Consider the following 25,331-nt stretch of genomic DNA (forward strand, 5'->3'; position numbering starts at 1 on the left):
GGCATGGCCAAGATGGCATCGCTGTAGGACGCGGCTTTGGAGCTCTCCGCTCCCACCGGGCCTTTCACAGCAATATTGGCGACAGATTGGCACTGGCACCAGCGAAATTAACTTGCAAGCAATACCGCACCACTGGGCAGCTGAGGTGGTAGCGTTTAAGCCCCGTAACAAGGTCAGATGCCGCGACAGATAGCAACTCACTGAGCTGCTGGGCACCCAGGAGAGAACACGCGACCTCTGCTGCGAAAACCACGGCCTGGCAGCACTCGGCGGTCCCTGCAAGTCCTGGGGACCGCCGCAACGTGTAATCAGCGGTGAACCCTCCAGCGAAGGGCGAGCCCACATTAAACCGGGCAAAGGGAGCCTCGGCCCGCACACAGCACTCGAAGGCCCCGGCTCCACTGCTGCAAGTAGGCCCCAACTCCGGACGTTGACTGGGGGAGTGGCTGCCATGCTTGCAGCTCCTGGAGTGCCCTGATATCATTGCGCCTTCTACAGCATCCCCCACTTGAGAGCCATTCCGGGAGCACATAGTGGACAATCCGATAACGCTGCTGGGCCCAGGTCAGTGCAGCGGCCTCTGGGAGAGATTTGCGGAGCAGCGTGTGAGGCCGGAGGAGCCTGAAGTCAACTCGGACACGTATGCGGCCACAGCGTTGGGAGGTCCCGGTGGGGGTCCCTGGCTGGGCCTCTCAACCTGCTGGCCCGGCTTGAGGGACCTCAGGGGATCACTGTTACAGACACCAGCGTTCTTCACCTAGGCAGAGTGCCTAAATCAGCGCATTGCATCGCAGGGAGGCCTGATTGGACAGTGAGTGGTGGTGCATGCATGCCAGCTGGAGAGAGAGGCGAGCAAGCAGAGCACCTTAGTGGCCTGCCCCAGGCATAGAGACGTTTGCAGACGGGGGGAGGTCTGGTGGGTAGTCTCGGCGGCACCTTCCATCCGCCAGCCTTGTTCAAGAGGATACCCAGGGCCACTGCACCTTACGCCCACATCCCTCGCATGCAGTGGGCCTCCGGCGATAAACAAGCACATCATTGAGCGGCCTTGCTAGGAGAAAGGCGACACCGCACAAGCGCTGGGACGGCAGGGCTGCGGCGGCCTCCAACATCCACAGTGCTCCCACCAAACGGGGCTAGGCCCGAGATGAGAGCAGGGGACCCGTGGAGGAGGGGCACGCAGCAGAGGTCCCCCAGCTGTGACATAGCCCTCCAGCTCTCCCTCCTGGCTTCCAGCATCTGCTAACCCCTGTGTATTCAGCCCTCACCTCAGCAGCAAATCCCACACATGCAGGAGTCATGGCTGCCCCAACAGCAGGAAGGACAGGTCAGTGAAGGACCTCTTGCTTAAATCGACACAACAGGCAGAGAGTAAGCCCGGAGCGGGTTGCGCATATGAGAGGGGAGTGACAGCTCGGAGGCCCCAGTCAGCCGATCCTTCCTGGAGTTGTTTTTTTCCTCTCATCCGGAAGATCTGTCCACAATGAAACACAAACTGCTGGCCGACCTACGAGATGTCCACTGTGATGTGGACTCCCTGGGCGAGCGAGTCCATACACTGGAGGAGCATGAAACAAGCCGGGATGAGGAAATCGAGAACCTCCAACAAAAAGTCCTTATGCTGCATGAACAGAACTTGGACCTACAGGCCCACACCGAGGATCTAAAAAATAGGTCCTAGCGGAACAATATCCGCATCCCGAGGCGCTGGTGGCGGGCCTCTTCTGTTCCATTCTCAGAGAATCCCCAGAGTTTCCGGTCAAGCTGGATCGCACCCATAAGGTGGGCCCACGAAAAGCATCCTCTTCACCCACTGACCTGTGTTTATGATTATCAGCTGAAAGAAAGGATCCTTTGCGAGTCTCGTCGACGCCCAGACATACCAGGAGCAGATACCCATGCTTGTCCAGGACCAGGCTGCCTCTACTTTGCTTAAACGCAAATCCTTCCAGCCGATCATACTCCACCTCCGGGAATCTGGCATAAAATACTCTTGGGGGCACCCGTTCAGGTTGATCTTTCCCTACAAGGGGGAATTGAGGCAAATCCGCTCACTTTCAGCGGCCTGCAAGCATTTGGGCATTGAAGAACCCGTGACACACCAGCCTAGAAAATACTCTCGCCCTCGCAGACGTCGGAGCGGCCATGGATGGACTACCATTAAGCCTCCGAATCCGCCGGCATGCCCGGACACTATGCCAAGGAGCGGCAGGCAGTGCTGTCGTCCCTTGCAGGGGCATCTTTGGAGTGAAATAGAACTTGCACCAATTGCATTTTCTGCTTTGATATTGCACCCTTGCCTTATGCCGATATTTCCGATAATGATTTCATAGGCCTGCCTGGTGGGAGCAGGGAGCCACGGGCCGCAGGTACCCTTCTCTCCTTTTTCTAAGAGCTGGATGCTCTTGACATTGACTCTTGCTCTTTGGTATCATGTTTATGTTTTTGTTTCAATGAGGGTTTTGTTATTTCCATTGTTCGGGTCTCCTCCCCCTTGCTGCGTCTATCCTGACTTGTGCGTGGCTGCGCGGCTCTTGCACGCTATGGGCATTATGTCTGGAGCACTGGAGGACCCGGCTCGGAAGGACTAAATTGGCCCTAATGCACCGACAGAACGCAACGCCCACCACCACCTAAGTAGATGAGTGTCACAATCTTCACGTTGAATATGAAAGGGCTTAATAACCCCTTTAAACGCAGAGCAATCCTGTCTTATCTGGAAAACTCCGGAGCCCACATATGTTTACTACAAGAGACCCATTTGCTGCCCAGCGACACATATCGGATGCGTCCTACGGCCTTCCCACAGCAACAGTTCTCCTCCCTCCCCACTAAGAAGGTTGGGGTTGCCATGCTTTTCACTCGTACATTCCCTGGGAAGGTGGGAGCCAAGGTGTCGGAGATTAGAGGTCCGCTCCTGACGCTCTCAGTGGCTACAGAGGGACACACATTAACACTGGCCGTTATTTATGCTCCTAATGAGGGCCAAGAGGTCTTTTTTCATAAGGTGATAGGAAACTTGACATCTACACCTTATCGACACATTTTTATACAGGGGACCTGAACATCGTGTTCGACAGTCAACTTGACCCCTCTGCACAGAGGTAGGGTCAAACTGGGGCTCTCTCTTATACCAATCACCAGTGGTTACAGGATGGAGCGGGGGCTGGCAGACATGTGTCATACACTTGACTACACTTTTACTCACATGCCTGGGGGACATATGCAAGACTAGATTACTTCCTAACAACTCAGTCTCTCCTCCTGACTGCACAGAGCTCAGAAATCGGAACCCCAGGTGCTCTCAGACCATGCAGCCATAACTGCCAAATTGCTGTTTCCCCCCACCTCTTGCCCATTCTATTCCTGGAGACACAGAGATATGCTCCTCCACAGCCCTGAAGTTGTAACACACCTTACCAAAACACTGGAAGACTTCTTAGCCACCAATGACACTAAGGACATCATCTCCCTTTGGGAAACCCTCAAATTAGTAGTTCGGGGTGACCTCATTTCTACATCAGCCGCAGACAATAGAGCATGCAGGGAGAAGAGGGATGAACTTTCCAAGCAAGTGTTAGAATTAGAAGGTATTCATAAGAGGACAGGAGCCCCCCGCATCTGTAAGAAACTAAAAGCAGCGTGGGCTCAACTGGCCAGCCTGGACCTCGATAGAGCGGAATATGCCTCTCTTCACCTGAAACATACATTTTATACCGGAGGGGACAAATGCGGCTGCTTTCTGGCTCATAAGATGTGTGCACAGCGACAGGCAGCAACAGTCCCGCTCCTCCTGGCTGAAGGGGGTGCGGAGATTACATGGGAAAAGGATATAGCTAATGCATTTAGGAACTTCTACGCAACTCTATACACTCCTCAGCCATTGCCAGATCGGAACCCCTCCAGGTACTGTCTGGGCATAACACATTCTAGGTTGCATCTGACCAGGCAGCTGCCCTAGATAAACCAATTAGGACTGAAGAGGTCATCTCGGCCATAGCTCGACTTAAACTCCTTAAACATCCTGGCCCAGATGGCTTCACCGCCATCTTTTATAAAACCTTCTTTTCCATTCTAGGCCCAGTACTGACTCTGCTTTTTAATTCTGTCGATGGCACTACTGAGCTGCCGCCCACGATGCTTCTGGCGTTGATAGCAGTATTGCCCAAACCAGGGAAGGACAATAGATATTGCGCCTCTTACAGGCCAATATCCCTGTTCAACATAGATTTTAAAATTTTGACCGGGATTCTGGCGTCCAGGTCAGGACCTATAATGCTGGGATTGATAGAACCGGATCAGGCCGGATTTGTCATGACTAGGCAATGTAGTGATAATACCAGAAGGCTACTACATCCTCTGGATAAGTCGCATTTTCAGTCTAAGGAACACGTCTTCCTGTCAATAGACGCCAAAAAGGCGTTCAAAGGGGTCCCTTGGTCCTTTTTAGAGACCGTTTTGGAGGAGTTTGGAATGGGCGCCGATTCCGCCAATGGGTGTTCAGCGGTTATATCCACCCCTCAGCCACTGTTCGGGCGAATGGCTTCACCTCCGACTCTTTCCATATCACCAGGAGCAAACAACAGGGCTGTCCGCTCTCCCCCCTCCCATTTGCTCTCTATATGGAGCTGTTCGCCAAGAGGGTTCAGGAAAACCAGCGGATCAAGGGGATCCTTTTGGGGGACAGCGGCATACCATCAGCCTTTATGCAGATGATGTCATCGCTACGTTGGAGTCCCCCAGATTTCGGTCCTGGCTTTTTTTGCTGAGCTAGAGGAATTTTCAACAACCTCCGGCTTTAAAGTCAATGTGACTAAGCCCCAAGCATTGGGCTTCTCTAGCATGCCCCATTCACTGGGATCAGAAGGTCATCCCAAACCTGGGCATATCACTGTCAGTCTCCAGGGCTGAGACACTATCCCTGAACTACACTAGGTTACTGCGACAGGCCAGACAAGAGCTTAAAACATAGCAGGCGTTCAATCTTTTGTGGCTAAGCAGGGTGTCAGCTCTCAAGATGAGCATACTCCCCAGGGGCGGCTCCTCCATTAGGGCAGAGGGGCATTGCCCCACTGCTTTCTCGAAGTGCTAGAAGCAGAAACATAAACTGGTATTTTAAATACCATTTCGTGTTTCAGCTGGACGCTGCCCGCACCAATCACAATGCTGCCATTGCAGCGTTGTGATTGGCTTAGGGGAGGGAGGATGCAAGCTTCCTTACAGTTCTAAGAAACCGTGGGTGCGGGACCCATCACCCGGCCAGGAACGGAGGCGGCGTGGGACCCGGTAAGGTAAGTTCTTTTTTTTTTTCCAGCGCCCCCCTCCGCGCGAGCACCCCCCCCCCCCCAACCCGAAAGTCATGCGAACCCGCGACAGCTAAATAGGGGAGAGGATGTAGCCTTATGGCTAGAGCGGTCGACTTCGAAGCTGGGGTACCAGGTTCGAGTCTCAGCAACGATGCTTAACATCCTGTGATTCTGGGCAAATCACTAAATCTCCCCGTGTCTAACAAAAATTAATGTGTCCTTCTGTAACTACATTGTTGCTCATGTAAAGCGCTCTGCTACCCGATGTCTCAGGTCTAGATTGTGCTATATAAAACTGTTAAAAAAATATTATATAGGATTTTACAACAATTTTTGCCCATGATGCGTACGTTTACCTTCTGCTGCTCAACGATGAGGACAGGCCTGGAGGCAGCAATGGAGACAACCGCACTATCAGCAGCCAGTGCCACGAAGCCTGGCAGCCGGATACTCGTCCTGCAGTAAGAAACCGATGCAGAGGCAAGGGAGAGAGAAGAAATTACACCCGCCTATATCGGAGAAACAAGCATTGGCATAGCCAATAGGTCTCGCCTTTGGGACCTTATAAGTGTTTAGCCATGCAACAGTTAATGTTGTTGCAGTAAGGATATTATGCTGCATAACTAAATACTTATAAGGTCCCAAAGGCGAGACCTATTGGCTATGCCAAAGCTTGTTTTTCTATCCCCCAGGGGAAATGTATTATTCTAGGATGAACAATGATTCAGCAATTTAACAGTGCAATGGAATCATGCTTGTTGGCATGCTCCAATTAACAGAATATCTACAGCAGCACGAAAAATGTTGACTGAAATGTTTAAAACTGACACTTCCAGCCACAAGATAACTGTCAGCTAACGCCAGGTATTAATAATAGCGCGGCCACAATTTTATTTTGTCAAGGATTTTTAAATGGCTGATTATCTACTATGTCAAACACTGTATATTGTGTCTAAATACAATAAATACTGCAGACTCAGACTTAAAATACAATTCCTGAGTCAGTCACAGAAAATAATAAATAGCCTGACATTTAGTATATTATGGGAACCCAAAGTCGTTTCATTGCTTTCAAGAGCGGTCATAGACCTTCTGTTGATTTAAATTTTAGGACTCTTTAGCTAACAAAAACCAAAGTTACACTTTATAAGTATTCAGTCTTTACCTAGGGAGAAACTGGGGTATTTGCAAAGAAAATCCCAATTGTTCACTAGTCACTACACTTTATACTTGGTGTATCTGTTAATTTCTTCATTCCAGTAATAACCACCACATGCTGGGCATTTTCTAAACTGATGCCTCTGACTGCCCAATCTTAATAAATGACACATATAATTTCTACAGGTTGCCCACCAGCCTTAAAATACATACATATTTATACAAAGACACACACCTCACCATCTGTTAGTAGACACCACCCTCCATTCGCCGTATTCCACAATCGTGCAAACTAACCCCTACTAATGATATACTTAACTCTGCGTCTGCAAAGGGCCCATAATGCTCCTTATATAGACTCACAAACATAAACCTGCACACCGTTCCCTGGTTGTAAATGTGTATATAAATGCACAGCAAAAATAACTCAGCTGGCTAACACGTTCTTAATAGGTACCACTGTACGCTCCCATCCCACAGACACACACACTGCCACATTTTTCATGTAAACTGGCATAGATTTGCACACCGTGTCCCCTAGGTCCCCCCACTGTTAAGAAAACTAATAAACATCTTTCAGAAACACTGCCCCTTTTGTCATTAGTGATCAACATCTCTAAGCACTGTTCCACATTCCTATAATGCTTAAGCAGCAGCCCTCCATCGGCTGTCCGCTTTCTAAATATAAACCCCTGCTGACTAACATATCTTTAATCTGATTCCGATATTAACTTTACAGCCAAATCCATTTTCTTTTTATAGCCCAGCATACTTCTGCCACTGCCCCCATTGCAGATACATTCCTCGACAGTTGCCACACGTCAGGAGACTTGCCCCTAATGTTATGGACTTGCCAAGCATCTCTCAGCTGTATTGTTCCATCGACTTGTAGGTATTGCTGTTCGCCTTCATACCAAACACAGCTCTTATTTAAAAGGTAGTACCGCGAACATGAAATCAAACTACCACTTTACCTGGTGTGGGGTATGCTACCACCAGAGACACACCAGGTGCAAAGGCTACAATATCCAAGCTATATGCCTTTTCAGCTCTTGAATCATTTTCACTCAGGTGCCTGTTTAGAGTGCAATTCCTCTAAGAGAGGTGGCTCTTCACTCTACACCAGTCACACACTCTCACCTGGTACAGGGAGGACAGCCCGTCAACATTGGCCCCACGAGCCAAGAGCCGCTTCACCTCCTCGGTATCCCCACTGGAACAGGCAGCTAGAAATACGGCACCGTCCTCAAAACGCACCCAGGGCCGCCGCTCCCCGCTCTCCTCCGGGGCAGCCAACGCTGCCTCAGAGCCCCGCCAGCGCCGCAGCTGCTCGGCATGGCGTGCCCGTGCAGACTCGGCCCGCCGTACCCCCAGCTCCGGCTCTGACATCCTGGGAGCCGCGACCCACGAACCTTAGACTGACACTCAGAGCTCCCCAGCCGCCATCTTACTGTTCCCAAAGCATCTCGGGAAGCTGCCTGACGCCATCTTACTATTCCTGATGTACCTCTGGAAATCTGAGAGGGTCACTTTACTGTTGCCAATATCATCGGACTCCAACAAACACTGTCATACAGCTAACAGGGTACACAGAAAAACATCACAATCTTGCTTCTATTTGGGTTCCATTTGGGAAACCAGTGAGAAGTGCAGAAAACGAATGTTGCAATAAGTGCAAGCGCTCGCCATGACGTCGACTTTTCTCTTTTTCTGCCGTCCCACTTGGACGGCCTCGGCCTGCTTTCCTTTGGTTTGTTATCTTTATGGGGCCATCTGTTTGACCCCATAAAGATAACAAGGCTTTTACAGCACAAGAAAGTCAGGCCAGTCCGTCCAAGTGGGACGGCAGAAATAGAGAAAAGTATACGTCACCACAAGCTCTTTCTCAATGGCTGGCCACCATTTAGCATAAATGGTGAAGCTGGTTAATGGGAAAGAGGGGTGGGGCTTAAAGCCCGTTACTGAAACCTCCTGAAAACACTAAGTTTAGCATAAACGGTGATGCCGGCCAATGGGAAAGAGGGGTGGGCCTTAAAGCCTGTTACTGAAACATCCTGAAAACACTAAATCTCGCCAGCGATCCTGCGCATGTGCGCAGCTCTAGGCTTCGACCTAACAAGAAGTCTCCCAAAACGCCTGAATTTGCAGGAATACTAGCTATGCTTAACTGAAGTGCTTTAAATGGAAATAGAAGTACAGGTACTCGGTACCCAGTAGATCCGGTAGCTACTTTGCATCCTGCCTGAGAAGATGTGGCACGCTTCTCTTCAAGTGAAATAATTCCCATTCATAGCACTGCTCCCGAGTCTATGGAAAGCATGGCAAAGCGCTAATAGCTGGTTATTTGCAAAGGGGTCCTGCAGCAGCCTCCAGCTAAAATGACCTCGGTAAGTGTTCAATAACTTCATTTAACATTCAAGAGATTCATGATGTTTACTAAGCATTGGAAATGAAGTTCTTCCAATGTACATTTTCCAATGCTAACTTGTTTTGGAAGCAATTGAAAATAAACCACCGGACATTTTGTTAATCAAATGAATCAATATGGCATTACATTTTGTATCAGTGAGCCAATTTCAGCCAGTGTTGCCAACCTTAAGAGTGCCGGAGAGAGATCTGTATACCAAGTAAACAGTTTACATTCAAGCCTCTCACAATAGAAAATGATCTGTCCAAATTTGCTTTCCGTAATTATTCAAAGCTTAGTGTCTCATCGCATATAGGGGTCTTGGTGGCAGCATTAGAAGTTTGATGCTTAGTCTTGCAGGAAACCAATTAGGGAAATCCTATCATTAAACTAGAAAAACACATATTGGATCCAATGTATTTCTTAATAGAAGTTTAGGGTGGCATTTTGTAACATATTACAATTAATGAAATTTAAGAGGAAAGTCTTGGCGGTATGAAGAAGTGAATGGCAGCACTTAACCATCAGTTGACAATTTATTTACCAGCTCTCATTTCTACATTTATCCAACCGAGGTAAGCAGAGGCAAATCGGCACCACTTTCAGTACGGAAACTATATTGAGTTTAATGTGAGCAGGATATATTTCAGTTTGCAAGGTACTTGGAGGCAACAAATTACTGAGCGAAGAAAGAGTTAATTTACTCAGATGTGAATAAGTATGTGCAAGGGCCCAACATTTTAAGCGCCCAACAACAATGCTACCAAAGTCTGGGTCTGCTGAATAACAAGTCTGCCTAGTTTTGATTCCAGCTTATGTGTTCCTCTTCAACTACCACCTTTTTGACTTATTCTTACTTCCTTGTCACTGTTTTTGTCTTTCAATTTTTCTTCTTCCTTCTTTTCCCCTTTTCCCCAGGTCACAGTTAAAAGATAGAAAAAAAGTCCAGGTGCACAAAATCGAGTTTCACTCTGAATGTCTGCCATCTGTACAAATGAAGCTCTACCTGACTGGCAGACTAATTTAGACAGTATGAGATTGAAAACAGAAAAATTAATGTGGGATGTTAGTGAAATGACAATGTAAAAGGAGTCACTAAAGTTAATCGGTGACAGTGTACCATACAAATCCTAATAATTTCATTGCGAAGTGCTACCGCAGTGACAAACATGGTCTCAGTATCTTTCAGAATCTCAAGGTGACTTGCCCATTGAAAGACTGTGCCACGCCTTTCCACTGCCACCGTTCCACTTACCTCTGAAGCGGTTGCCCAGGTCCATGAGGAGTCATGATCACCCATTACTGTACACATATTTTGTTTGACAGGGACATAGCAAGTGAATGCACATAGAAGGGAGATGTACAGGGGTGTGATGCTGCTTGATAGGGAAATAGCAAGGCAATTAACAATTGCTTTATTAACCTTCCTGCTTTCTCAAATTTGTTTGAAAATGCACCTTTTGTCCATTCTTTTCTCACAATTTTCTCGGGGGGGGGGGGGGGGGGAGGGGGGGGAGATCCGCCACAATCCCCCTCCCCCCTGCCCCCCACCTTGGTTGTTCGGGCTCACTCGCTACGCTCGCCCGCTGTGGTACATTACAACAGTTGTCGCCCCACCACTTTCAAATGTCACCAGCCACCACTGCTCCCCAAAATCTTGTATCTGTTTCAAACCCTTCCGGTAAAACCACCATCAAGCGTTCTGAAGCAGCTTCAGTCCGAATTTAGCGATTTTCTTTGGGCAGATAAGACAGCGCGACGAAATAGGGACCTGAGCTTCAGACCGCATGAAGAGGAAGGATTGGTTATTCCCGACCTCGACCGCTATTACAAAGCGACGCAGCTACAAATCCTATTAAAATGGGCGCAGCCGGAGTCTGAGAAGAACTGGCTCTTTATGTAGCGTGCATTGGTAGGAAAGTCTCTCTGGAAGGTCCCCTTCCTCTGCAAAGCCTCCAGGCCCTCTGGGCTGTATGGCTCACCAGTGGCACGAGCAACATTGAAAGCTTGGGACGCCACAGCCATACACAATAATTTGACCACCTTTCCATCACCTCTCACCCCTATTACTGATAATACGAACTTCTCACTAGGCCTTGATTGAGAGGCATTCAATCATTGGGACAAAGCAGGACACAGGACTATAGGGCATTTCTTTGATACGGAGGGTCCTCGATCTTTCGAGGATTTTAAATCTGATTTTAACATGCCTGAAACCGAGCGCTATCATTACTTGCAAATAAGACTTTGGGTCCTGCACCCACAGATCCGTCCGGGAGCGGAGAGGCTTCTCACTCAGTACGAGCGCTGGTTGCTCTCGAAACACGGACGAATATGCATGAGTCTTCTGAGAGATTGAAAAGGAGTTTCACTGATGCTGCTTCATTCACAAATAGCCCTGTGCTAATTTTAGGTCTCGGCTATAGAGCGAATGTGCTGTCTCTTTGAGACATGTTGTTTACACATTGTGAGTTTACAGCCTGCCCACAGCTTTTCATTTGCTTGCGGCAGCGTTGCTATCATTTCCTTCATTCCAGTTCATGAAGGCATGCCTACGTCATTTCCTCTCCTTGTGCTTGGCCCGGCCCTGGAGCATGGACCAAATACTTGTGTCCATCCGTTGCTCCCCTTTTTGGTGCTACTTTTCTGTTTGTGTTCCAGCACTCCAAATGAGTGCTTGTATTTTTCCCATCTGCCGCAGCCCATTTCTTCTCCACCCCAACCCGCTCACTCCCCGTTTCATAAACTCCCCTACCCCATCTCAAAACCGCCACCCCCTCCCCTCGACCCCCCCTTGTTCGTGTTGTGCCTGAGAAACTAGAAGCAGTTTAAAGGGTTACTACAATGTACTCCTGCAACCCTCATGCCAGGAGCTGTTTGATGCAGGTAGAAGAGTGGAGGGGGCGGTGGGTGTGCTGGTTGCGTGGTGGCTCCTTTGTGTACAGCAGTGAGCAGCAGCTACTGAACTACTTTTGATTTAGTGAGTTTTTTTTGCTTCGTTACAGCTGGGTTTCCACCCTGAAGCTGGCCTCTACTCCCGCTGTGAATGACTACAGATGGTCCCAGACGTCTCTTGAGGGCACATAAAATGTATTGGTTTCCCCATTTAATGTCTTCTTTTGCAGAAATATGATCTGCTCTGTGCCTATGTCAACCAACCCTCAGCGTCCGTTCAACATTGTGTTATTATGGGCACATCACTTAATCTCCCCATGCCTATAAAGAGTGCTTGTGTAATGTAACCAGTGTTCATGTAAAGCACTAGGTTTGCAAAGCCTTAACATGAGGAAAGACAAATAGATACCTCTTTCCTGACTGAGATGTACAAAGTGAAAACAAGAAAACCTGGCTAAATTGTGACTTTCCCCAATTACAATTTATCGCCGACTGCGAGGCACTGTCGACCCTAGAGGGAGGACTGCTAACCCCCCCGCCCCCTCCCCGTGGGCGGCAGACAAAGGGCACGGCAGCAGCAGGGCGCTAAAGTGCACCAAAAGAAAAAGGGTCAGCGACTGACCAGGGGAGTTTGCGTTCAAAGGACCCAATGAAGAAGGAAGGGCATGGTCACAAGCATGGCTATAAAGGTGACCGGGACAATCAGTCCACAGATTTGTCGCCAGAGTAAATTGATCCCACCCACCCACACCAGAGAATGCAGGCATTGCAGCCGCAGTGAGACGAGGGGGCAGGGAGTCAGGAGGTTAAAATATATTCACAGAAGGACATAAAAGCGCAATGGCCCAAACAACGTCCTTGGGTAAGGTAGGTGTGAGAAGGTGGCTTGGTATATGCTGAAGCGGGCACCTTGTACCAGTCCACACGACCCTTATGATATATGAGGTCAAAGGTAATCTTATTGAAAACTATCCTAGTGGTTGCTATGGAGAGCAGCCTTCAGGCTCAATCTTGAAGGAATGTAAAGCAGCTTGTTCTACCAGAATATCACCTCCTTAATGACTAAATGAAAGGAGAACCACACAGTGTTTATATAAAAATAGGTATTTATTAATATAACACTCTCTAATAGTCTCTACACAAGACTAGGGCACAAAGCACACAATACTGAATCAATAGAAAATTCGTAAATAGCACAATACACAGCCGGCTCCATTGGAAGATCGAACCATATACCAAAAAAATGGTATAACAACAACGACTTGACTAGACACAGTGGCTAGGGCACATAGAATCGCTGGGACCTCAGGGAACCACCCAGAGGAGTGCCACATGGAGCCCACGGAGGACGGGTGCAGTGAGGAAACACAGACGTGTGCTCCGTACAACTCTATGGGAAGTCGGACTTCGAGCAACCCCTTTGGAACTTAGGAGGTTCTAAGGCCAACCCACCAGTCAGTACCGAGGTAACTGTGTTACCTATGCCAGAGGAGCCGGGTGCATAGGTGTCAAGTGGTGTTGGAAACCTTTGTTGTTTTCAATGGAGAGCTACAAAGAAGTACTGCTGCCAGGAAGGTGAAGATTGTACGGTGGAATCCAAGCCTGGATTCAAGGTGAGAGGAACCTGAAAGCAGAGGGGACAGAGTCTGGGTCACGTCAGGTGACCAGGGGCTCTGTAGTTGAATGCCCACCGATCTCGGGTGCTTCAGGTGAGAAGAAGGGTTGTTTGACTCTGCAGCCACGGCGTCCAGGAGATGTCTAGGATGACCAGAATCCGGAGGTGAGCTGTCCCATGAATGATGTCGAGAGCTGAGGGGTCGATGTCCGGCTGGAGCACCAACAAGCCTTGGCAACTGCAACCCACGCGCTCAGAGTAAACAGGTTACGGTGTGGACCAGCAAGGTCCAGGGGACTCTCAAAGCAATGGACAGTCAGGACACATCTGGAGGAACCAGGTAAGCCCAAGAATTAGCAAGGTGACCTTCGCCAGGACCCACAGGCCAACGGACCAGGGATCGCGAGGAGACCTCAAGCAAGTCTGCAAAGCACCAGCCCACAGGACACTCGGAGAGTGGAGGCCGGAAATCTTCAGTGCAAGTATTGCTCGGGGTCGGGGCTACACGAGTCCAAATCAGAGGCTCAGGAATCATCACTAAGCATATGCAACTGCAAAAGTATGCGGTGCACAGGGGTACGGGTTGCACGGTCCCATCAAGGGATACTGATCTCAGGATCGCTGAGAGGGCAGATCGACCTCAGGGACCTTCGGGAACCCACCTCCTGTGTAGCTGAAATCTTCGGAGTCCTCAGGAGCTTGGGAGAAGCAAACCGGGTAGTTGCGTTTAGGTGCCTGCTTTTGCAGGGGAGTAACTCCTTTACTCCAGGGGAGATTCTTCAGTCATCCAGCGTTGTGCAGGCAGTCAAAATACTTGGTTTCTTCTTAGCAGAATCTTGTCCAGGTAAAATCTAAAGTCCTGGGTTCAGGTAACCCACTTTATACCCATGGGAAAGGGTTGGAAAGATTCTTTGGACCCTCCTAGGGCAGGGCAGGACAGAGGAGTGGCTACACCCATGTCTTTTGTCCAGTCACACACCAGAGCAGGAGCCAATGGCTCTCAGAACTGGTTTGAGCTGGACTATGCACAGGGACACTAAATGTGCCCCCAGTGCAGGCTTTCTGGCACTTAGAGAGTGCCCCAGACCCAATACACTAAATCCTGTCTGGGAGGTGGTTACACCTCCCTGTGACAGGATGCCTATTGTCATGCCTTCCTCTGGGCGCGCTTGGCTCAGCAGCAGGAGGGCAGACCAGTGTTTGCGGCTGGCAGCATCCATTTTGTGCTGCACAGTTCGAGAAAGCTGGTACCGGGAGGACTGGTAACCCACAGTAGTAGTTCTAGAAGGGTGGAATCATACCTCTCACACCAGTTGCTGGTGTGGAGGTATGATTTCAAGGTGTTTGACAGCAAACAAGACATGTTTCTAAGCAGCCGTTTTAAAGTTAGCCTTTAACGCGAGGGTAGAATGCACTTAAACATATATGTCTGGCTGCATCAAAGACAACCCCGGAGAATGGTCTCCGAAGGCTGCAGAGGGGCTCTGCTAATGCAGGGGTACCCTCTCACGTAAAACCCAGCACCCTGCCTTCAGGATTGTTAAGGCCTGCCATAGAGGTGACTGTATTTAAGTGTAGTGATTTAGAGAGATATAGTGAACCTATATCTCAGTAAGTGGTGAAAGCACCATCTTACACAGTCTGCAGTAGCAGGCCTGTCGTGTCAATTTGGATGGCCTCTCATGGGGGGCATAATACATGCTTCAGCCCATGGGAAGTCTCTGGGGTACCTATGGCCTGGGTACATGGTGTACCTTATACTAGGGACTGATAAGGGTACCCCAGAATCCAATCTGGAGTGTACCTAAAGTACATGCATTATAATTTAAGGAAGAAAGCAGATAGACGGGTGTCCTGGATAGCAGGATCCCAGACAGACTTGTCAAAAACCAGCAAAACACCAGGAAAAAAATGGGGGTAACCATGTAGTCAGATCCTACCTTCCTACAGTAGGCAACGTGGCCAACGGGAGGGCGGGGGGAGAAGGCACAGACAACCGGAGGGAGGGCTGTGGGGGATAAGGCACAGACAACAGAAGGGAGGGCGGGCGGGGGGAAATAAGGCACAGACAATGGGAGGGTGTAAAGAAAGCACGACAACGGAAGGGAGGGCGGGAGGTAAAGAAGGAACGGACAGCGGGAGGGTAAAGAAGACATGAAGTGCAGGTAGGGTAAAGAAGGCATGGACAACGGGAGGGAGGGCATGGTTTAAAGAAGACACCATGGACTGAATGTAAGCAAAGCATGTGGTGCCTGCAGTAACAGAAACTCGTTAGAGAAAATAGGGCTTAAAGACTAAATAACAGTTACAGTGTAACAAGTGAAGTAAACGGACAAGTCGCCATGGGAGGTGACAAATGAAGACGAGGCGGTAATAAGGAAGGACTAACACTATTTACGAAGCAGAAGCCAGCATTTAGGAAGGACAATGACACAAGCCCTTATAGAATTTCCATTGTCACAACACTTGCCCTCATAAGATCACAAAGAAGGTGTAATGTTGGCTTTCTAGTTGTTTTAGCTATGTCATCAAATAGAATGTTACCACACAAGATGTCTGATTGGAATGTTATGTTCTGAGGAGAGAGTCAGTTGGGAGCTGAGGATTGAGCTGACTGGTTACAGCTCCTGGTGGGGATTTACCTTGGAATTACTCTTACTATCTTGAACTACCACCTCATGTCAACTTAATTAATAAATACATCTCTCTACAAGAACCTACGTGACCTGATCATCATTTAACAACACTACAATTGGCGACGTTTTGGACTTATTTCTTCATATTTACAAGCAACTGAAACAAGAACTTTCTTCAAACAAGGTAACCAATTAAGTGTCTCCTTCTTCAAGCAACTTCTTAGCAAACTGGCACGTTATAAATCCCCACCAGTGACCATTCCACTCTTATGGTCGTCCTCCAACTAATCTGCCAGTCCCTGCTTTCTAAAACCTTAAGTTATCTACTACTGCACCTGATTTAAAAGTTACTCCACATGATTTAAAAAACGGGTTCACCTGTTTAAAAAGTGACTGCACCTGATTTAATAGCTATTGCACCTAATTTCTGAACCTGCTTATGTGTAAACCTACTTGACATGCGAGTCCCTGAATTATAAGGCTATGATCTTAATTTGTCAACTAATACAATTCATGTTACCTACGTTGTATTACTGTTAGTAATTTGACATTGATGTTCCTGCGTTTTAAGTTAAAAGTGCCTGCCAACAATTCATTGATTTCCATGCACTTTAAATTCAAAGTGACTGTGTATTCTGATCTGCGTAACTACAGCCAAGAGCATTTACAACTCTAGTACTTCACTGCCTTCAATTCCCGACATCTGCCTCAATTTCGAGGATTTCATGAAATATCCTGTGGTCTAAACGAGCAGTTTCAAGGATCATTCACAACCTATTACTGCCATCTACTGGATGTTTAATTGTAAACCACCGAGTTATCGAAGCCTTCTAAATTTTATGTGTAAACAAATATTCCGTTCTCTACTACTTTCCAGCACATATTTTACTTCGAACAACAGATTGAAGTTAAAGAAGCGTGTCACTTTTCAAAGCGCACATATTTTCTGCTCACGATGAAGGTTCACAACATTTTAAACTATGGCTGTTTAATTAATTTATATAATTTATTATGCCTCCTTCTTTGTGGCCTTCATTGGCAGTTTAACCGCCTTCACCATATTTTAAAAATATACACGAGGGCATACAGAGCCACGCGCTCTTACCTTCTGTAAAGTTAGACGTAATGGGCCCTGGGCCCGCATGTTAGGCACAGCAATAAGGGACACGGACACCAGGAATGAGTGGTAGGAAAGGTGCTGAGCACGTGCGCTCAGCCTCTTTTATTGGCAGCGTCATGTGACACCATGACGTCTGTGGTGGGTGGGTGTATAGTGTGTTACATTACACAGGAACACTAGAACGTGTACACACCAAGACACTACATCACTCCCCTTTTTAATCAATGAAAAAACTCAACTTGATAATTCACATTTGGGGAATCAACTTATCTCAGGATGCAGTGAAGTGTTCAGTTCCATCAAGCTTTTCTATCCGCCGCAGCTTGGGAAAGGGCAGGTGGAATTCAGTCTGTTTCGGGGAACTTTTGTCCGCTCTGGCACAGGTTGGAGATGCTAGATGGAAACAGTCTGTAGACGACTGGGAGCCCCTTTTTCCTCACAGTCCTTGTGTTGTTGGCTTCCGTGGTGACGGGTGCTGTTGGAGTTCTTGCAGCTCGCCATGTAATGGATGGTCACGTACCAGTTCGGCCTCGGACTAACAGTGGGGACCTATTTTGCACTGACACCTTCTTCACTCCTAACTGTGGCAACGGCCACGTGGATGTACTTCTTCTCTGCTCTTCAACTGTGGCAACGGCCACATGGAATAACCTCCTTCCATTCTTAACTGTGGCAACGGCCACGTGGATATTCTTCCTTGCTCTCTAACAGTGGCAGGTTTGCCACCTGTCTCCCCTTTTCATACTTTCTTTTCACGGTGGCAAGCGTGCCACGCCGATCTCTCCTTTTCTTCCTTTCTGTTCACAGAGGCAGACGTGCCACACCGCTCTCTCCTCTTTTTCCTTTCTTTTCGCAGTGGCAGACGTGCCACACAGCTCTCTCCTCTTCTTCCTTTCTTTTCGCAGTGGCAGACGTGCCACACCGCTCTCTCCTCTTCTTCCTTTCTTTTCGCAGTGGCAGACGTGCCACACAGCTCTCTCCTCTTCTTCCTTACTTTTCCAGTGGCAGACGTGCCACACCTCTTCTTCCTTTCTTTTCTCAGTGGCAAGCGTGCCACTCGGATCTCTCCTCTTCTTCCTTCCTGTTTCGCGACATCACTCGGTCCGATCTTGCATCTCCTCTCCTGACCTGGCTCCTCCATGCAGGGCGCGCCCGCTGCATGTGTGGTCCTGGTGTGTCCCCGACTGGAACACTTCCTCCTTCTTCCTTAGCTTCCCGAGTTGGTGTCACGAACCCTCTACTCTGGATTCTTGTTGGTGACGTTCGTGGATTGGTGTTCCGGGATCTTGATTAGGTCGAACGTCCTGGACCGTTTGGCGGTCCCATCCTGCTGGTGTTTTGGCAGGTTTCTCGTCCTGTCGGACTAGGCGCGTTAGCACCTTCTGGTATTGTTTGAGGGGACCCGTCGCGGGTCATACTTGGTACGCGATCTTTCTGTGGATCAGCTTCTGGGGGTGCCACGCTTAGTGGTCTTCTTCAGTAACTGTTCTGCACTGTGGCGTTACCTGTGCCCTTCTTCCATCTCGTGGGGGCTGTGCCTTTGCCACGTGGCGCGTTATCTGCGCCCGTACTTTTCAAGGCTCTCGGACACTTGATGCGTGTCGTATTTGCAGCTTTGGCTGGCGTCGTTTTCTTGCTGCTTTGGCTGACGTCCAGTACTTTGCTGCTTTGGACCGTCGGGTACGTGCTGCTTTGGATGGCGTCAGAAGTTTGCTGCTTCGGACCGTTGGCGGGAGTAGTTGATGCTGCGGTGATCTCCTGTGGCCACTAGGAGTCACTGCTCTCTCCGTCTTCTGATCTCGGCAGTCTTATTCCCTGATCGTTCCTCCATTGCTTGGCAGTCGTTTTCTCCAGACGTTTTGTCCTTGCTTGGATTCTTGGTGAGGCGTTGGTGCCTCTTCCCACGTCACTCTGGAAGTGGCAGCCGCCTACTCCTTGCTGGTGCGTGTGGGCGTCTTCTGCGCAGAGCGCGCTTTCTGGATTTGGGAGTTAAGATGCTTTTCTTTGGGGCGCTACTCCGCCTGTTGCCTCTAGATGGTGTTAACTTCTTTTGCGTCGTGCAATGCTTGGTTCAGTGCTGGAGGTTGTTGGTGCACTAATGCTTTTGGCCACGGGTGGCAGTGTTGTTGGATCTGTTAGCAGCCTGTCTTGTCTTCCCGGGTGTGCACTCTACTGCTTCAGTGCACAGGAGGTTGGAGCTGCTGCTGATAATGGGTGAGTAGATTTCCTATGCTTTTAGTGTTCCAGAATTGTACCGAATTATAAATGTGCTGAAGTCAGGCATACATTGTAAAAGCACTGTTTATGTCCCTCTGGTGTTGTGCAGCTTTGATGCTGGGGGCAATATCCACAGTCTTTATTGGTGCTCCGGTACTTCCTTTTGATCAGTGTTCCGGTGGGGCTGGTAACTCTTTGGCGGTGTTGACCGCGCTGCTGGCACTCTGCTCCTCACCCGGAGCACATAAGGAGGGGGCTCCTTTTGCTGACGGCGGCGCTGGCCGCGTGCAGACGGTCACTTCACACCTGCCTCCCTGCACTCTGCTCCTCACACGGAGCACACAAGGAGGGGCGCCTTCTGATCTTGGCTGCGCTGGCCGCCTGCAGCTGCTTGCTTCTCCCTCGCTCTCTCTCCCCGTCCGCAGCCGCCTCGGCAGTACTCACGCGGGCGGGGGAGAAGTTGCTTCACTTCGGTGGGGGAGCTCGTCGCTTCGGTCACTCCTCCCTGGCGAGGGACGCCCGAGGCAGGCCGCGGTTGGGCCCCGCCGGCTCTGTGTTCAAGGAAGCTCTTGGTCCGCTAGCCCCACTTTCGCCGGTCTCCCGCCGCTGCAGCTTCTACACACCACGCTGCGCGGCGGAGACTTGCCTTGCTTCTCGCAGGCCGCGGGTGGGCTCCGCTGGCTTTGCAGTGCCTGTCCTTCTCTGGGCGCTACCGGCGGGCCGCGGGTGGGCTCCGCTGGCGCTGCTTAGTCTCTTCGTCGCTGGGGGTGCCGCCAGCAGGTCGCGGGTGGGCTCCGCTGGCGCTGCTGAGTCTTCCTTCGGTGGAGGCGCCGCCAAACGGTCGCGGGTGGGCTCCGCTGGGCCCGGACCACGTCGCGAGGGGGGTCGGGAGGCGATTAGCTACTCCGCTCCCTCCCCCTCGTTGGTATTGTTAAACTTCGGGTCCGGCCGCCTTTCCCTTCACGCCGTGGCTTGCTCTGGGCCCCGCCGCTTCCGTTACACGCGCGGCGGGGGCAAGGGATGACTCGGGCAGGCCGCGGGTAGGCTCCGCTGGCACTGCTTATGTACTGGCACACTTTATTTATTAGCGCTTCGCCCCTGGGGCTCACCTTCGGCCGGCGGTCAGATGCTGCGTCGCTGTCGCGGCGGGTGGACTCCGCTCGGCCCGTGCTCCTCTCTGGTGGGGTTTTTTGCTTCGCGCCGTCTCCGGTGGCTCTGGGCGGTCCGCTCATTCCCGGTGGCACATGTCGGTGGCGGCTGACGTGGGAGGCTACCATCGGCTTGCTGTAGGCCTTCTAGCGGCTGCTGGCTCCGACGACGCTCACCGGCTTCTTGGCTCGCTGTGCCTTGCTGCAGGGGGTGCTCTTCAAGCGGGCACTCTCTCCCCCTTTTCCTCAGTGTAGGGTAGTGGCACGCATGGGTTGCACTACCGACCTCGTCGCCATTGTAAAGTTAGATGTAATGGGCCCTGGGCCCGCATGTTAGGCACAGCAATAAGGGACACGGACACCAGGAATGAGTGGTAGGAAAGGTGCTGAGCACGTGCGCTCAGCCTCTTTTATTGGCAGCGTCATGTGACACCATGACGTCTGTGGTGGGTGGGTGTATAGTGTGTTACATTACACAGGAACACTAGAACGTGTACACACCAAGACACTACACCTTCAAAGCTGCCTTTCATTCCTGATGACGCCTGCAACCTCCGTGTGGTTTCCAGCCTCTCCTATGACGTACCAACACTGTACAGTCTTAAAGAAGCACAAAACCGTCTTGAGCCACCCGGCTTGCCATCGCCCTACGTGCCTCCATTTTACCTTACACCACCAGACCTTCGTGAATTTCAATTATGCTGCCAACCAATTTATTAAGATATTGTTAATCTCCTCAATCTCAATTTTGGATCACCTTAACTACACATTGTTATTCAACGCAGGTACTGTTCTGTTGCATTCTCTTCTGTATTTCATTAGTGCAACTTCAAAAACGTCAATGCTACATGTTTTCGGTGACATGCACACCATGTGAAGTATTTATTTTGATAACAAGTTCTATTTAATTATATAATTAATAGCAGTGCAACAACTTCAACACCAGGCATGTTTTCGGTGACATGCACACCATCAAAGACATATATATTTTACAGCAAGTTCAGCTATTCATAATTATTGAGTTTGCAGAGCGAAGCAGCAAATAATTTTTCCTTCAGATTGCACCTTTTTAAATTGACGCAGGTGTTTTATTTCACAGCTATCATTGACTTGCACTTCTATACCATTTTCTTGATGGTGATAGTCAACGGTGACTACCTTATTTATTTTAGTTTCTTATTTTATTATTCTCACAGGTGTTCTCCATTAGTATATTGGATTTTATGAGCTATGCATAGTACAAGTGATTATTTGGAGTATTCTTTTCTGCTTCATCAATGTTTTGTTTAGTATACAGAATATTTTAAAGTAAATAGTTCTGTTTCTCTTATGAATTGAATACATTTTACCGGTTTATTAATTGATTACTGACGTCGGTTTTAAAGGTTCAGTGCACTTAACGTTATTTTATTGATTACATATGAGCTCTATAATTTTCACCTTTGCGCAAAGATTTTCAAGACTTTTTATGTGCGTAGACGTACGTTACATGAATTGTCATTAAGGTTTTCAAGACTTTTTATGTACGTAGACGTGCGTTACATGAATTGTCACAAAGGTTTTCAAAACTTTTTATGTACGTAGACGTACGTTACATGAATTGTCATTTTTCACTTATTACTTAAAGGTTTTTAGTGTCACATGTACGTAAATCTGTTATGTGATTACTATGCCAGTTTTTCAGAATTAATTATTCTTCCTGATAACTTTTCTTCAGGGTTATATGCATGTGATATTGTTGAGAGATTAATATACCAGTTTTTTTCACTACCTAAAACATTTTTCTGACAACTTATCCTCAGTGTTATATGCGAGTAGCTCTGTTTATGTTTATTATGCCAGTTTCTAACCGTTTTTACAGGTTTCATTCAGAATTTATTATTCTTGCTGGCAACCTTTCTTCTGTTCATGCTCTTGTTAGATGTTAACGTTCAATTTTTTTCACTTTTAACTTTCTCATATTTGCGCTTTACTTGGTTCTACCTTTCACTACTCGGTTCATTGTTTCTCAATTACGCCAGTCTGGCCAATTGGTGTGTTTGCTGATTCCGTGAATTTTGTGTTCGGTGTCCATACTCTTATTTTCGTTTTCTTCTTTTCCTTTAGGGAGAAGATGTGTTGTCTTTTGTATTTTCATTTGGTTTCTATTCATTCTTTTTAGTTTTAATCATGTTTGATTTTCTCTGTTGATTCTTCTTGCTTCTTATCTTACTTGATTTTTCTTTGTTGATTCTTCTTGGTTTTGATCTTGCTTGATTTTCCACCTCTTAGATGTTACTATAATTTTTCTAGTCATAACTTCTCTTGATTCTTATCTATTTAAACTTTCTCCATTTATTTCTTCTTTTGTCAACTGTTTTTATGATTGTATTTACCTTCTTCACTGTGTATGTATCCATCTCTTCTCCCGTTTCTTCGTTCTTTCCGTTTACTTTTTACATAAACCATTCCTACGTCCGTTTCTATTTATTTTTCTTATATCTGGTTATCATTTGTAATTGCTTTGTTCACATCTTAACTTTTGATTGCAATTGCAAAATGTATAAAAGGGGAAGATGTGTAATGTTGGCTTTCTAGTTGTTTTAGCTATGTCATCAAATAGAATGTTACCACACAAGATGTCTGATTGGAATGTTATGTTCTGAGGAGAGAGTCAGTTGGGAGCTGAGGATTGAGCTGACTGGTTACAGCTCCTGGTAGGGATTTCCCTTGGAATTACTCTTACTATCTTGAACTACCACCTCATGTCAACTTAATAATAAATACATCTCTCTACAAGAACCTACGTGACCTGATCATCATTTAACAACACTACAGAAGGGTTAGGGTATGAATGTCAGTGGGCATAGTGCTGGCGACTGCCAGGTTACTGGCAGCCCTGCCTATTTTATTTAAGTTTTTTTATAGTGCTTTTCTACGTTCTGGGTGGTAGAGCACATTACATAATAACAACTATACTTACGACACTGACATACAAATAACAGCTGCAGTCAAAAACAGATCATATCAACGGAAAATTTTTGAGCAACAAAACTTCTAGGGGGAAGGTGGGTTAGCAAGGTGAGATGATAAGTAGGTAAGTTTTAAGAGCTGTTAAGTTGAGGATCTCATATTTTTTGACTTCTCAAAAATGTAAGTTTTGTTTGAAAACAAAGATTTTCAATTTTTTGGGAACGCAACCAAGGTCATCTTGATATGGCCGAGAGACAGCCACCGGTATATGACCAGTGGTCTCAGTTTTGTAACCAAGTTTGTGCTTTCCAAAAATGTGCTCGGTCCTGCACATATCACAAATTTCATCATTTTGGGGACCTGGAAACCTGGCATTACAGTAAACTAAATAAGTCTGAAATAAGTCAATACTGCGAGAGGAGCAAAGAAAAACATGAATAGCTCGAGAATGGTAGTCTGCTGAACGGACCTTGCTACTCAACGCCTAACTCATCACATACAATTGAAACAAAAGAAATGCGAAGTGGCTGGTTAAACCTAGGTTTAAGAGTGATCAATTACAGTAATAGACTAACGTTATTCTTCATCATTGCTCATTTTCAACAATCGTTATTAAAGGACCAGTAAAAACATAAGCATACCTTTGATAGAACTATCATTTGCTCCGATGAAAATTGCAACTGCAACGGTGTTTTCTGTATCGGAGTTTTTGCCGATTAATCTTGGAAGAACTATTTTCGCCCATCTGCTATTGTATCCTGACAGTCCTCGGTTAAGGACATCACATTTCCTGAAAAACACACGGGCAAAAGGAGCAAACAGTTACCCAGTTGCAAATGTTTTTGCAGTAAGCATGAATCAATGGGTATAGACATGGCTTTTCAACCTGCAATTGGTTGGAAACTCAACATACATTGTAGTATATGCATTCTTTCTGAATTCTGTAGAGTAGGGCAAGGATATGCATGAAATTCCTTATCTATAAACACTTTTAATAGCCTAAGAAAGACGTTTTGCAAAATATGACAATTTTACCATTTTCAGTCAGTAGAACTGCGCTGAACAAGCCTTTCTTTTGTTTTCAATGATTTATAGATTGTTATATGCTTATAATATACTTAAAAGTAAATGATGCATCATAACTGGAATATAAGCAAAAATTCATTTCCTGCTCTTTGTTAACGCTCTTAACATATGTTCGATATGAAACTCACTTCCATCCACTGTTAAACTTGGCGGAGAGGACAATTGTCAGTTTTAAAGGGATGAAAGAAGGAAGGGGAGGAACCTGTCCCTTTCACTTGGAAGGGATTGTATGCAGGATGAAGTATCCTAACTGTACCTTTTTAGGATAGTGCAAGTCACAAAAGAGTTTATGACCACTTATGTTCATGGTGAGGGCAACAATTCATTAGAAGGGGACCGCACAAGAATAAAATAATTAATCCAATTTGAAGAAATTTAGCAAACATACAGAAGGCTCTAGTAGCATTTGCACTCATGATTAAGGAGCAGGCATCGTGTAGAAGAAGAGACTATCCTGATTTCACTGGACAACGCGATTCGGTGGGGGAGCAAGAGGATTGAAAAGCAGCACTGTCTTGCCCCAGAAAGCTGGTAAAAACTGTTCCGTGCTATTCCACCCTACACACGTATTTATCTACTAGTGTGCTGCTCGACCTCCGGGGTGTGAGCTAAAGAGCTGTGTAGCACGACTGTTGCAAATTTATAAGGGGAATGTTCACCAGTAGCAATGACTCATACGATGTGATTGTACCATTAATCTTGCTGCAATAAAAAGATATTTACAAAAAAAAAAAAAATGATTAAGGAGCAGGCAGTGATGATTCGAATAGATAACATGGTAGCCAAATTAT

At 47.6% G+C, this 25,331-nt stretch overlaps 1 protein-coding gene across 2 annotated transcripts in view; it reads right to left on the minus strand.

The window, feature by feature from the left end:
• Positions 1-25,331, minus strand: part of IAH1 (isoamyl acetate hydrolyzing esterase 1 (putative)) — a 264,357-nt gene that overhangs the window by 76,815 nt on the left and 162,211 nt on the right. For both annotated transcript variants that reach the window (XM_078646786.1, XM_078646785.1), the window contains exon 3: positions 24,096-24,244. In XM_078646786.1, the coding sequence (XP_078502912.1) occupies positions 24,096-24,244 (149 nt within the window). The remainder of the gene's footprint in view (positions 1-24,095; positions 24,245-25,331) is intronic.

Source organism: Lissotriton helveticus, chromosome 6, assembly GCF_964261635.1.
Source record: "Lissotriton helveticus chromosome 6, aLisHel1.1, whole genome shotgun sequence".
Classification (NCBI taxonomy): domain Eukaryota; kingdom Metazoa; phylum Chordata; class Amphibia; order Caudata; family Salamandridae; genus Lissotriton; species Lissotriton helveticus.